At 40.6% G+C, this 13,537-nt stretch overlaps 1 protein-coding gene and 1 non-coding gene across 3 annotated transcripts in view; one reads left to right on the top strand and one right to left on the bottom strand.

Annotated features, from left to right (window-relative positions):
* Positions 1–3,055: 3,055 nt before the first annotated feature.
* On the bottom strand, positions 3,056–3,127 carry TRNAD-GUC (transfer RNA aspartic acid (anticodon GUC)). Its single transcript has one exon. It is a non-coding gene; the product is annotated as a tRNA-Asp (tRNA).
* A 399-nt stretch (positions 3,128–3,526) lies between these two features.
* The window catches only part of LTA4H (leukotriene A4 hydrolase), a 32,704-nt gene continuing 22,693 nt past the window's right edge, over positions 3,527–13,537 (top strand). The window contains exons 1-4 of one of the 2 annotated variants that reach the window (XM_036085847.2): positions 3,527–3,788; positions 9,641–9,771; positions 11,183–11,303; positions 12,857–12,925. In XM_036085847.2, the coding sequence (XP_035941740.1) occupies positions 3,630–3,788; positions 9,641–9,771; positions 11,183–11,303; positions 12,857–12,925 (480 nt within the window). In that variant the 5' untranslated portion in view covers positions 3,527–3,629. The remainder of the gene's footprint in view (positions 3,789–9,640; positions 9,772–11,182; positions 11,304–12,856; positions 12,926–13,537) is intronic. The other variant, XM_036085846.2, reaches the window with a different exon arrangement.

Raw genomic sequence — 13,537 nt, 5'->3', positions numbered from 1 at the left:
AGACTCCTGCCCAGACTGGAAGGGTGGGGAGACAGAGTCCTGGGAGGGAAAAGGAGAACTCTCTCCAGGAAAGATGGGGGCTGGATGGGGATTAAGGTTTAAGGAAGAGCACGAGAGAGCTGAGATCTTGCGCAAGGTGCTTTCAGCTTGACTGAAACCTGGCGTGTGTAGGTGATCCTTGCAGAGCTAGATAGAAATGGGAAGTCACGTGTTAATGCACCTATTGCAATTTCTCAATTTTCCTAAATATAAATATATTTCAAAAACAGATGTTGCAAACTCTCTTTAGAAGTCTATTTTGTCATGATCTGCTTATTTCCCATGTCTTGGTTACTTCTCATTTCCCAGGTCTTCCTAAAAAACTCTTGCTAACAAAACAAGAAAGAATAGATATTGAAATTATCAAAATAGACAAAATAAAAACCAATAGAAATAATACCAGCAAACACGTAATAGATGATCATGATACCAAGCACAATGCTAAGCACCTCACATACATTATCTCATCTCATCCTTTTAACAACTCCATGAGACACAGGTATCTCAGTTTTTCACCCAAAAGGATTGAGGCTTTGGGGGGTTTAGTAACTTTTCCAGGTGAGCAGTCAAGCTGGAATACTTCCTGTTCAAATGGCTCTGTAAGTTTATGTACTACTTCTTTTTATAAAACTTTATATAAGTCACTTTTTTCATCCTTAATAAAGTCTCCTTTTGTATATAAGCTCTGATATTATCCTTATAGAAACAATGGAAAACTTTATTTGTTAAACTTTCCCAATTCACCATTGGATACGAAGAACACTTCTATTGTTTGTGAATTGCTAATTTTGTACGCTCTATATTTGGGTGTCAGTGAAATCTTAGAAAATAATTGCTACTGTATATCTGTCTTTTGATTAATCTATTAATCAATTTGAGGCATTCATTTGCAGTTGCCTGTGACTATCTTCTTGAACACACTGGCATAAACTCTGTGGGCTCCTGGTAATCAATAATGGAAGACAATGATATTGACATTCTTTTATTAAGACAAATAAATTATCCTTCCTCCATAAGGAAGATCATTTGATTATGTGTTCTTTGACTAAATCAATTCTGTTGCATCATGTTTGTCACCCTTGATTTGGTAACACCTAGAATACTTTTAGGCCTCAAAAAATGTATGCAAATGTCAACCATGTCATGGATTCTTAGGCCCTATAAAATTCAGACTTTTGCAAGTATAAGATATTGGATTTCATGGTTTGGCATGTTTTTATTTTATTTTGTTTTCCTTTGCCTTGCTGGGGCCAACACCAGGACACCCCCATACATAGCATCTTTTTCTGTTACCGGAGCCAAATTTAATTGTTAGATCATTTTGATACAGAATGGAGCTATGCAGCTCTGGCCAATGCTCAAGTCATCAACTATCTCCCACACTTCTTAAATCTTTATTTTTCTCTTCTCTAGAAATCCTTTCACCTCTATATCTAAACATGCTAAAGGTTCCCTTTCCCTAAAAAAAAAGAAAGAACCCTTTCTCAATGCCATATGCCTCTCTATTCCTCTTTTGTCTTCCTTTCTCAAACTGGCTCTTGACAGAGCAGCCTATGTTCTATTTCCCTCTTCTCTTTCATTGCTCAAGCTACTGCCTACTGGAAGGCATCCGCCTTCCACTAAACTGCAAAACTCAACAAAACCACAATCCTCCCTACATCCACCCATTGCTAAATCCAAAGGAGGCTCCTTATTTTAACGGTCCTCCCTGCATTTAACATTGCTGGTTGGCTCTTCCTAATTTATTTCATGAGTTCTTCTTACTCTACTCCCCCCTTTTCAAAAATTTCAGCTTTATTGAGGTATAATCAACAAAACTGTAAGATCTTTAAAGTGTACATTGTGGTGATTTGATATATGCCTACGTTGTGAAAGGACTGCCTTCATTCTTTAACCTTTTTTTTGTTAAAACCTCGTGTTCTCCCAGCTTTCAACCTGTTTTCACTGCTCTTCTCTTTACACGTGCGACTTGGGCTGAGCTTATCCACTGTCATAACTTTATATACCACATTACTTGACCTTCTCATATCTACCATAAACTTCCCCAGAGCTATGGACTTAAACATCAAGTGATTCACAGACATCTCCACTAGAGTCCCATATGCTCTCAAACTCCTAGGTCCAAAATTAAACTTATATCATCCCCACGTAAATCTGTCCTCTTCATATGGTCTCTATCTCTGGTTAATGATTGCTCACACGCAGAAGCCAAAAATCTGAGGATCATCTTAGGCTTCTTCTTAATCTGTGAATCCACTTGTCTCTTAAGTATTCCTTCCATTTCCCCCTTTCTCTCTATCTTTACTTATTCCTTATGTGAGGACCCCACATCTTCTTCCTGGACTATTTGAATAGTTTCCTAACTCACCTGCCTCTGGTTTTGATAACTCCTATCCATTCTCTGAATAACTACCAGTGTTCTCTGGATGACATGAATCTGACCATGTCCCTCACGTGTTTACAATTCTTCAATGGGCCCCCCCATTCACGAATTCAGGATTAAAGATGCAGCTGTTTAAAGTCCTCTGAGACCTGTCCCCTTCCAGTTTCTCCAGTTTCAACTCTGAGGTCCCATCCCAAAAGAAATCATCCTTCAACCCTTCCTCACCTTCTGAAAGGGCCCCAGAGCTGAGCTAGATGTCCCAGCTCTGCATTCCAATCTTGCTGCCCACACATACTCCTATCACAGAATTCTCTCATTACAGTATATTGAAATGACCTTCCTAAGTTTCTGAAACGGGAATATTGGCTTATTCAGTTTTTGCTCTTCAGGGCCTGGAAATGTACATAATAAGCACTAAAGAAAAGTTTGTTGAACTGACAACAATTTAGCGTGTGTTGGGTTGCCAACATGGCAAGCCAGAAACGAAACAACTCTTAAAATGTAAAGCTACAGCTAATTTGACATTTCTTTCGTATTAACTTTTAAAATGTTTGGAGAAGTATTTTCATCGTGGTTGTTGTATTCCGATTAAAAAAAAAGAAAAGAAAACCAAAAAGCAGACTTTTCTGGTGCCTCCCCGTCGGGGAATCGAACCCCGGTCTCCCGCGTGACAGGCGGGGATACTCACCACTATACTAACGAGGAATCGCACGCAAGCGGTTCTTTCGACAAGACTCTTATTGCTTATCACCCTGCTCCGTCCTTGTTATTGGCTACTGCCAATAGGTCTGACATTCTGCCATTGCCATTGCAACTTCCACCGAAGTTGAACGAAACTAAAATGGAAGCATTCGATTGTTCTCCCCGTTGCACTTCTGATCATTTCCGCGGTCCTCCAGCTGCCCCCACTCTCCTCTTCCTCCTCCTCCCCTTTCAGGAATGCTCCCGGTCCTCTCAGAACCTCTCCACACACACACTCCCAGGGAGCAAAGCGCACGCCTTGTCGCGCTGCACCACGGGACTTGTAGTTCCATCCACGCTACACCTCACTCTTCTCTCACTTTAAGAAACTTCCCTTCCCGGCGGGCGCCACGAGCCCCTCTTGCTCTTCTTTACCTCCCTCTCTCTCTCCTCTACCTCTCAGTCGAGTAGTCTGGCTGTTGGGTTTTCGCGTGCGGATCGTCGTGCGGAGAGACTCCCCAGAGCCATGCCCGAGGTAGTGGATACGTGCTCCTTGGCCTCTCCGGCTTCGATCTGCCGAACCAAGCACCTGCACCTGCGATGCAGCGTCGACTTTACCCGCCGGGTGCTGACCGGCACCGCCGCGCTCACGGTGCAGTCTCAGGAGGACAATCTGCGAAGCCTGGTACGGTGGGACGCGCGCCCAGTGCCCGCCTCTCCCCGGCCGCCCGCTTCTCGTCCCTCACCCCGCTGCTGCCCCTTCCCAGCCCCACGTTCGGGTCTGCCCCGCGCATCCCTCGGTGCCCCTCCACAGCCCGCAACTCATTATTCCTCACCTCCCTTTCAGCCCTCACTCATTTCTCAGCCTTCCGTTCCTCGCCCCCCACTCACCCTGTATCACCTCCTCCCAATCCCACTTCTGTCTCTGCATCCCTCCGTCACCCGCTACATATACCTCAGTGTCTCCTCCTGCACCCCACTCCCCAGACGCCCTCCCCAGTCCCTAGCACATCCTAGCACCGCATCCACGTCCTGCTCTCATCCTGCGTTCAGGCTTCATTTTAGCCCGAATCCTCCCTCCCCCGCTATCCTAGTTCCCAGCGCTAAGCCCCCTGTGGCCTCCCCATTTCCTGGGCCTGCAGCCCAGAACTCCCTCCTCAGGCCCCAAATTTCTTCCAGTCCCCAGCGCACCTTCCTCAGGCCATAGTCTCATCTAAGTCTCAGACCCTCTGCCCTGCCGATGTTGATCCGACCCTTTCCTCCCAGGCACCTTATTTCAGCCCGCACTTCTGCAGGATAGGACCCATCGACCCATGGGAGTCTTCCCTCAGTCCCTCTACCAGTCATTCTCAAACCCCGTAGGTTTGAGACCCCTCCCTACCCCCTGCTTGGATACTTCCAGTCTCAGCTAACTCTAGATACAGCTCTTTTTCTCCAGGGTCATGATTCTTACCACCCTTCCCTTCAAATAATGTAATGACGGGTGGATCATTCAGGCTTTCTAAGCATATCTCAATACAATGTATTATATAGTTGGTTCCAAGGAGCGAGGAATTAATTGCGCTTCTTAGAAAGTAATATACTTCTACAACATCGCTAAGCCACTTCAGTAATGAAAAACTTGTTTAGATTTATGGAATGTTATTAAATTATTTTATCTGTACAACATAACCTGTTTTCAGTGTTCTTACTCAAAGTGATAGTATTTGGATTGTACCTCTCACCTGAAGAATTTCATAGGTGAGCATTTTGGAAATAAGAGGGACAAGAAAAGACCAGCGACAGTGTATTGTGCATAGAGTATTGTGATATCTACTTAAGAACGACATTAAGCAACCTGATCACTGAATGTTGTAGGCTTGATGGTGGGAAATCAGTGGGGTCAATTAATTGGGCATAATAATAAATTTAGATAAGAATTGGTGGTTCTCATGACTCCTGTTTGTGTCATAGGAGTATATTTTGAGTTCATTAATGTGAACTAATAGAGCAGGTAACCTACTCTTTGTCCTTTAACATCTTGCTAGACTAATTCTGATTTGAAAAGTAGGTCGACTCCCCTATGTATTGATATTTAGTCACCAAAAGTACTACAAGGAAGAAAATAAGGTATTACAAGCAAGAAGGTAACTACTTCCCTGTAGGTTGTACTTTGGTCTGCTTGAAGTACCATGCTATCTTTTATTGCAGGCAGCTTAGCTCTGGCAGGATTGGCTGAAATCCCGTCTCAATGAGATTTCCCTTTTTATTCAAAGAAAGTAGATTTTGATAGTTTATCACTACTTACTGTGACCTTGCACTCTCACCTGTTTTGTACAAATAAAGGTTGACCTCTGATCCTTGAGGAAGCAAGAGACAGAATGCCTAAATTTTGAAAAGAATGTACCTTCAATGTTCCAACCTCAAAGCTGCCCGTTGTTTTTGCACTCCCCAAATCTGAGAGGAGACTTTTAAATCATGATGTCTGGTTGGCATGTCTGTTTAGTAAATTGGAGACTAGCATGATAATAATGTTAAGATTTTATACAAGGAAGGCTACTTGTGGTGACATCTGTTTATAATTGTTTGCTTATTTATAGTGGCAACTTGAGGCCAAGAGTTCGGTTTTACTTCTTCAAACTCAGCTTCTTTCCTCCACTAGATTACAGTCTCTTGAAGGTAGGGCTATGTTTCATGGCTCTTTGTATCATGTTCTTAGTATAGCACCTGCCATGTAGACACTCAAAAGTTTGATGAACTGATGGGTGAATTCAGTTTGAGTGCAGTGCCTAAGCCTTATATGGGCTGCACTAGTCATAGTGGTAACTGTATCTTGGAGGTGAGGGGACCCAGTGGCAGTGCTTGCTGAGGACATCAAGTGTCCTTGCTCTCTCCATTCTTGGAGTCCTTGATGCTGGGGAATGTTGAAGGAGCTCTACTAGGACTAAATCCCAGCTTTTCTAAAAATCCTTTTGAAGTTCTGGGTTATTTGTGCTCAAGTTCAGTGTTCATTTGTGATAACTTCCAAGCATTTGTTTCTTTTATTGAAATCTTCACCTTTTTTAGGTGTTCTGTCAGCTGGTGACTCAAAGAGGTTTTAATGTCTTGGCCAAGATCATATACTAGTAAGTGGCAGAAGCCAGGAAGTGAACACAGATCTTTCTGACTGCAAACCCTCGGGTCTTCACTAAGTAAATGGCTGAGCTGGGAACCAAATCAAGGTGTTGTTTTGGTTTGGGTTTTAACAATAACCCTATTTTTTTTTTTCATTATGGCACCCTGCAAATAACAAGTAGAAAATGTAGATTGAGACATAATACTGAGGCCTAAAGCTTTTTAATTTAAGCGATGCGTTGTCACAGAAAGAATTTGAGTCCACTTAAAACAACATATACAGTATAATAAAATTAAAAACAATTTAAGAATTTGGAGGAAGAGAGAATAAGGATAGAGAAAATCAAACACATGGCGTAAGGCCCTAGGAAAAAAGAAGTGAGTTGTGAGGTTTACGGGGAGCTTCCCAGCAGCCTGTGCAAAAAGGGAATTAGTTATAACATGGCAATTAGCCAGCTGCTTAGAAGTAGAACTGTTTTTTGGGGCGTTATTCAATGAGGATACTGTGAGATATAGTAAATTATATCCCTAGTAACTTCCTACTGTTGGTAGGTCTGTTTCTTATAACTACATATGGTATCTCAGCCTTATATATATAGTGGGTGTTCAGTAAAACTTTGTTGAAAAGTACTAGTTCCAACTTTCAACCACCCAGTTTCCTTTTTTTTTTTCTATTACTCTTTTTGATCAATTGTTTAACAACATTTATTAGTGAAATTTGAAGGGGAATTTCTTAAGTAATTTGAGAATGATATTTGAGGTTAAGACTTGGCAATATATGGCTTAAACACTGCATTTTCTCTTTTCTCTTGGCTCAGGACTTGCTTCATGCATTAATTGATACCTACGATTTTTTCAGGCACTGTGCTAAACTCTGGGAATGCAAGCCTAAGTAACATTCTGTGTCTTCTTAGGAACCCTCAATCTAGTAGAAAACATACCATTCTAATGTGGTACAGTAAATGCTATAGGAGAGATGTGGACTGACTGCTATAATAAGTACAGAGGATATGAACAAGATTTCAAAAAATAGTCATGACAATAATCTGGCTCTTCTGATTCTGATTAGATTTGAGAAGTTTAGGCAATAGAGATAATCAAATATGTCCCTCTGGGAAATGAGCCAGTTGATTCATCCTTATGGTTGTAAAAGCAGTATAAACACGAGTAGTTATAGACATAGATATTCTAATCAAGTTTTTAAAATAAGTCAGATAGCCAGAAATAGATACTGGAATATGAAGGGACAAAGGAGTAACCCTATTCTTAGTAAGATATAAACCTAATAAAACCAAATATTCTGAACATGCAAGTGCAAGAAGATAAGTCAGTTCTACTAATACAGAGTAGCAATTGTTGAGGTACCCCTGAAAGAAAGTAACCCAAAAGGAATAATTACCTATTTGGAGGAAAACAGATGACACCCCAACAAATTCAGCCGCTTTAAAAAAAAAAAAAAAAAGCCAAACCAGAATGGAGATTTCTTTCCACCTAACTATTGTTGACTCTAGAGAGGTAGAAATCAAATTAATGATTGCCCTTGTGACTTTTCCTGAGCTTATCATGCAATGAACTAGCCTGAAAGAGAGGTAACTGGCCTTCTAACTCCACATGCTATTGCCAGCCAGATTTCAGTAGAAAGATGCCAGAGGTAGGGAGATCAGATCGCAGGCAGTTCTAAGGCAGGGTCTGACCCAGAGTGGTGGTAGAAGGAAAAAGAAAAAAGTATGAGGACAGTGTGAAAGAAAAACGTGTTAATTGGCTATGGGGGCTTGGGCAGTGGGATCAATTGTGGATTATTTGAATGTCCCAAACCTTAGGTACGTTGTGGATTCTGTTAACGGAAGAGAGAAATCAAGGGAGAGAATGGATTAGGGGACATAAGGGTGGCTTCATTTTTAGAATTTTTAGAAGCCCATTGAATATGAGGCCATATTTCCCTTGGAAATGTCAAGCAGGCAACTAAGAGATCCAGCGGCAGTCCTGGGGGAAGGGATACCGACCGACTGTAGAAATAGTCATCAGCACAAAGGAATTGGTTGGTGATGTGGGATGAGCGAGAACTAGGGAGTGTGTCCAATATGGCAAGAAAATCAAGGGATCCAGGGATGCTTGGATGGCTCAGTTGGTTAAACAGCTGCCTTTAGCTCAAGCCAAGATCCCAGGGTCCTGGGATCCAGCCCCACGTAGGGCACTCCCTGCCCAGCAGGGAGCCTGCTTCTCCCTGCCCCTCCCACTGCTCATGCTATCTCTCAAATAAATAAATAAAATCTTTTTCAAAAAAATCAAGGGATCGAGGCTAGAACATTGGGACAAATCCATTTTTGGAGCTAGAAAGGAGGGGAAGAAACAGCATTAGACGAGTAAGAAAACCATTTATGTGTGAAGTCAAAGAAGCCAAGGAAAGGACTTCAAACAGATGATGTGGCCCATAAGGGTTATGAGCGGACAGAGGTCCAGATTACTGAGCAGAAAGACCTCTTGATCAGGAGGCATCCCCTTTCAGTAGCAGAGGAGTTGCAAGCCAGACTGAAGAGAGGGAAGGAGGAGAGATTGATGAAGAAGTAGAAATAGCAGCCACAGGTTGCCCATGGAGTCTAAGAAAGGGAGGAGACGAATAGTTATCAGGGCAGAAGGATCAGGAGAGGTTTTAAACATAACATGGGAGACTTGTTTAGGTTGTTCAGAAACAGTCTTGTGGCATAGGAAGGTGGACGATTCTAGAACAAGAGATTAGCTGAGAGATAGTGAAAGGTATGGCCTCTAGGGCCCAGAGGATTAGGGGGATGGAGAACACTCAGAGGCTTGTTGCCTCTCCTTTCCTGCCAAAGCAGTTGTCCAAAATGGGCCACGGCAAGTAGATACACTCTCTCGGTCCTGTGTAGATCATTCGGTCGGACTTGCCACACCAGGTTGGGCTCTTTCGATATACATAACGGCAATGTACAGCCCGCTTATTTGCCTAACAAGTGCCAAGGTTTGTTTTAAATTCCGGATATATGAAAGTACATAGGAGCTGGACTATATGAATTCCAGGAAGAAATATATGGTAAGGAGTCATGGTGAAGCTTAAGCTATAGATGAATTTTTTTTTTTCTTTTGTAGCAGAGAAGTTAAGTTTTAGGAGACAGGGGCAAAGGCATTTTAACTTAGATTTGACTTACACTTAAAACCGTAAATTTGTGTGACTATCCCAGAATTACCTAACAATATGTATATGCAAACTTTAGAATGAAAAATCTTTCAGGAAGCTTAGAGTCCCAAGAGACAGGACCTACACTAACTTTTGACTCCTTTAATTCCTGTAATTTCACTCTATTTTACTCTCTATGAGCATCTAGTTCTATACTGTAATCATTATAGTTAACCTATATCTAATATTCATGTTCTCTGGTGTATATTAAACAATTTTTTTATCATTTAAAAATACTAATTTAATTCTAGACTTTGGATACAAAGGACCTCACGATAGAAAAAGTGGTCATCAATGGCCAAGAAGTCAAATATACTCTTGGAGAAAAACAAAGTTACAAAGGATCACCAATGGAAATCTCTCTTCCTATTGCTCTGAGCAAGTATGAATGTTATCCTTATCTTTTATATAGCTAAATAATGGAGAAAAATGTTTTTAATTTAGACAATTTTCCTTTCCTATTTCTAGTTTGTGTGTATGTAGTAATTGGTGTTCTTACTGGTCTGCTGTTCAGATTAAAGCTTATAGTGAAAATTATATGTTCTTAAGACTCTAAAGAAATTCATTGTATAAAATACTCAAGAATAGAACTTTTGATAACTGTTACTTCTTTACTGATCATGGGAGTGGTCTAGAGTGATGATGGGTGCATGCCATCTTAAGGAGGCATTTCAGGATGACTTGGGAGTATATCCCACTCCTTGATAAATTGGGAAGGGGAAAAAGGGTGGAAAACCATTGGCCTAAAACAAGGGTGATTGACCCCACCTTTCAGTGGCCAATGTTTTCATGCCTTCTCTTGCTGTTTAAGAAAGAGAAGTGCAGGGCACCTGGGTGGCTCAGTCTGTTAGGCGACTGCCTTCAGCTCAGATCATGATCCCAGTGTCCTGGGATTGAGCCCCACGTGGGGCTCCCTGCTCAGTGGGGAGCCTGCTTTTCCCTCTCCCTCTGCCCTTACCCCTGCTCATGCTCACTCTCTCTCGTGCTCTCTCTCTATCTCAAATAAAATAAATAAAATCTTAAAAAAAGAAAAAGAAGGGAAACACCCACATGTAACTTGTGAGGTAGATATCATTGACCCTATTCTACAGATCAAGAACAATGGCCCAGAGCGGTCAAATAATCTGCCCCAGTTCACAGCACCACCAGTAGGTGGCAGAGGCAGGACTCCAGAGTTCTTGCTATTTCCTCATTATCAGTACTGCTCAAACTATCTGGGGCAAAGGACCAGTTCTTGTTATTTCCAGTCTGTCACAGACTGATTCTTTTATAAAATGCAATAAAAATGAATTACTAGGAAGAAGAGATTAAAAGCAAGCACACGTTTTTGATCCCTAGATTCAACGGACGTAAAAGTGACTCTACAAGTTTCTAAAGGCTTACTCCATTTCTTGACTTGTCCAGTAACCGTTTGCAGACCAGCACTGCTCAGTGTCATCCTCTGGCTCCCACCGCTGTGTGGTAGTCAAACTTCCAAAATCATTTCTTCCGCTTTCCCACTGTCATGAAAGATTGCATGATACCACAGGTGCAAAGTGCGTGACACACGGTGGTGTATTCAATGAATATTAGTCCCTGTTATGTCTTCCTAAGCACTTGGCATGGTAGAGTGGAAGGGATCCAGAGGCAGGCATTCAGGTAAGAACTGGGGACGCAGCATTCCTAGAGCTTACTCTCCATCAGTAACAAGACCTTATAAAATATCATTTGTATTATTTAGTCTGTGCATTATGAATTCAAACTTTAGTTAGATTAAATTATACTCTACTAATATATTTGTTTGTTGCATACAGAAATCAAGAAGTCGTTATAGAAATTTCTTTTGAGACATCTCCAAAATCTTCGGCTCTTCAGTGGCTCACTCCTGAACAAACTTCTGGGAAGGAACACCCGTATCTCTTTAGTCAGTGCCAGGTAAAAAAAGTTCTGGAATGATTTATTATACAAAAAATTCCCAGCACATTCAGTTTACTGAAGCAAAGTGGACAGTGGTCTTATGGATACTCAGGTCTTACCTAAGATAGTATTTTAATTTATGTTATAAAAATGATATATATTTTCATTGCTATCTCATTATTAACATATTCATATATCACTTTTAAAAAGAAACTCCCTTCAGTTTGAAATCATGTCCACTTAAAGTGGACTGTCTAGGTCATATTTATATTTATATTCCTAGCACCTAGCATAGAACTTGGCATTCTTGAGTGGACACTCAAGAAGTGGTTATGAAATAGAAAGGACAAATTAATAAGACAAAAGTAATAGGTACTAGTTATGAAAAATGTTAACAGTAAAGAAGTGGAGGGTGCCTGGGTGGCTCAGTTGGTTAAGTGACTGCCTTCCTGCTTCTCCCTCTGACCCTCCCCCCCCACTGTCTCTCTCTCAAATAAATAAGCAAAATCTTAAAAAAAAAAAAAAAAAAACAGTAAAGAAGTGGAAAGTGACAGATCAGATTTTTCAGTCTTCTCCAGGTACCATTGCCCAGAAATAACCACCACTGAGTTAGGTGTGCAACCATTCCAGACTTTCCTTATACTTTTACAAATGTATATGTTATGTAAACATATTAAATGACCTTTAAAATGATACAATTTAAACTATTTCTGTTTTCTGTTTAAAAACTAAGAATAAAGAATCCTATCAGTAGAGACAATCTGTCACAAGGGTAATACATATCAAACTATCTTCTGAAAGGGAAAAAAACTAATTCCGTTAGTAATTAAATAATTTACAACTAAAGGAACTCATTTCATTAAACACTAACTGTATTTTCCAACATTATATTAGATACTTTGCACGTTTAATCCTCTCAATATTCCTAAGTAATAGGTACTACCTTAGACTCAAATTTAAATACAAGTCTAGATGGTATTGAGAAAGACCGTTCTTTCTCCTTCCTTTTCTTCTTACTTTTTACTTTGAAAGTTTGCTGCAAGATTGGAATGTCAAGCGTCTAGCAACACTCCCCAAACTGTTTTCCTCAGAACATCTAATGGGCTTCCCATTAGATGTTAATAATTAACCAGAGCAAGATAGTTTCCTGTTAAAACAAGTGTAAGAATTCAAACAGGTTTCTTTATTGTAGGCCTTTTCAGAGTCTCCAGGAGGCTAATGTTCCAAATGACTCTTTAAGACAGGGATGTAGTAAGCATGGTTCTCAATTTCATTTCACTAAAGAGCCTTTTTGCTCAGGATCCCTACCAGCATCACTGAGTACTGCTGTTACTCTGAGCAGAGAGTAGGAGACGATGCTTAACATTGCTTCATGCTTCAACTGAAACGTGAGGATTGACCATACATTAAAATGGGAAATCAGACTTTTCTATCCGCGATCTGAAAAAAATGGGAGACGTATTTTTAAAAAGAACGTGTCAAAGGGCAGTGCTGCAATTTTAATAATTTCTTAATGACTTGATTTATAAGAAAGGGGAATAGCTTTTTCTTTTTCCCTCCCCCCCTCCCAGGCCATCCACTGCAGAGCAATTCTTCCTTGCCAGGACACTCCTTCTGTGAAATTAACCTACAGTGCAGAGGTAAGTATCACAAATTATTAACTGAATTAAATGACTCATTTAAGTAAATGTGGTATAAATGATAAGCAGAGTTAATAACTGGATTTTTATAGTTAGTAATATTTTACTTAATTAACTTTTATATGAAATATGTAACAAAGAAGATGTGGACCTCATTTTGCGTCTCTTTTCTAAAAATTTTATTTTTAAGTAATCTCTACACCCAACGTGGGGCTTGAACTTACAGCCCTGAGATCAAGAGTCACATGCTCCAGCGATTGAGCCAGCCAGGCGCCCCTGCATCTCTCTTTTATTTATTTATTTATTTATTTAATTTATTTATTTATTATTTAAGATTTTATTTATTCTTTTGACAGAGAGCACAAGCAGGGGGAACGACAGGCAGAGGGAGAGGGAGAAGCAGGCTCCCCGCCGAGCAGGGAGCCCAATGCGCAGCTGGATCCCATGGCAGTGCATCTCTCTTTTAAAGGCAGTTTTGAACATAAGCATAATAAAAGGAAATGGGTACTATTCTGATTTTAAAAGGAATTCAGAATAGCGGACCTCAAAACAAGAATTTGGGGAAAACATCTTTTAACTTTAAAAAATTACCATTTGCAGCATTAAAGGTTC

This window comes from Halichoerus grypus, chromosome 6 (assembly GCF_964656455.1).
Source record: "Halichoerus grypus chromosome 6, mHalGry1.hap1.1, whole genome shotgun sequence".
In the NCBI taxonomy this organism is placed as follows: domain Eukaryota; kingdom Metazoa; phylum Chordata; class Mammalia; order Carnivora; family Phocidae; genus Halichoerus; species Halichoerus grypus.
Note: the sequence above shows the minus strand (reverse complement) of the source record. Positions and strands in the feature narration are given on the sequence as shown.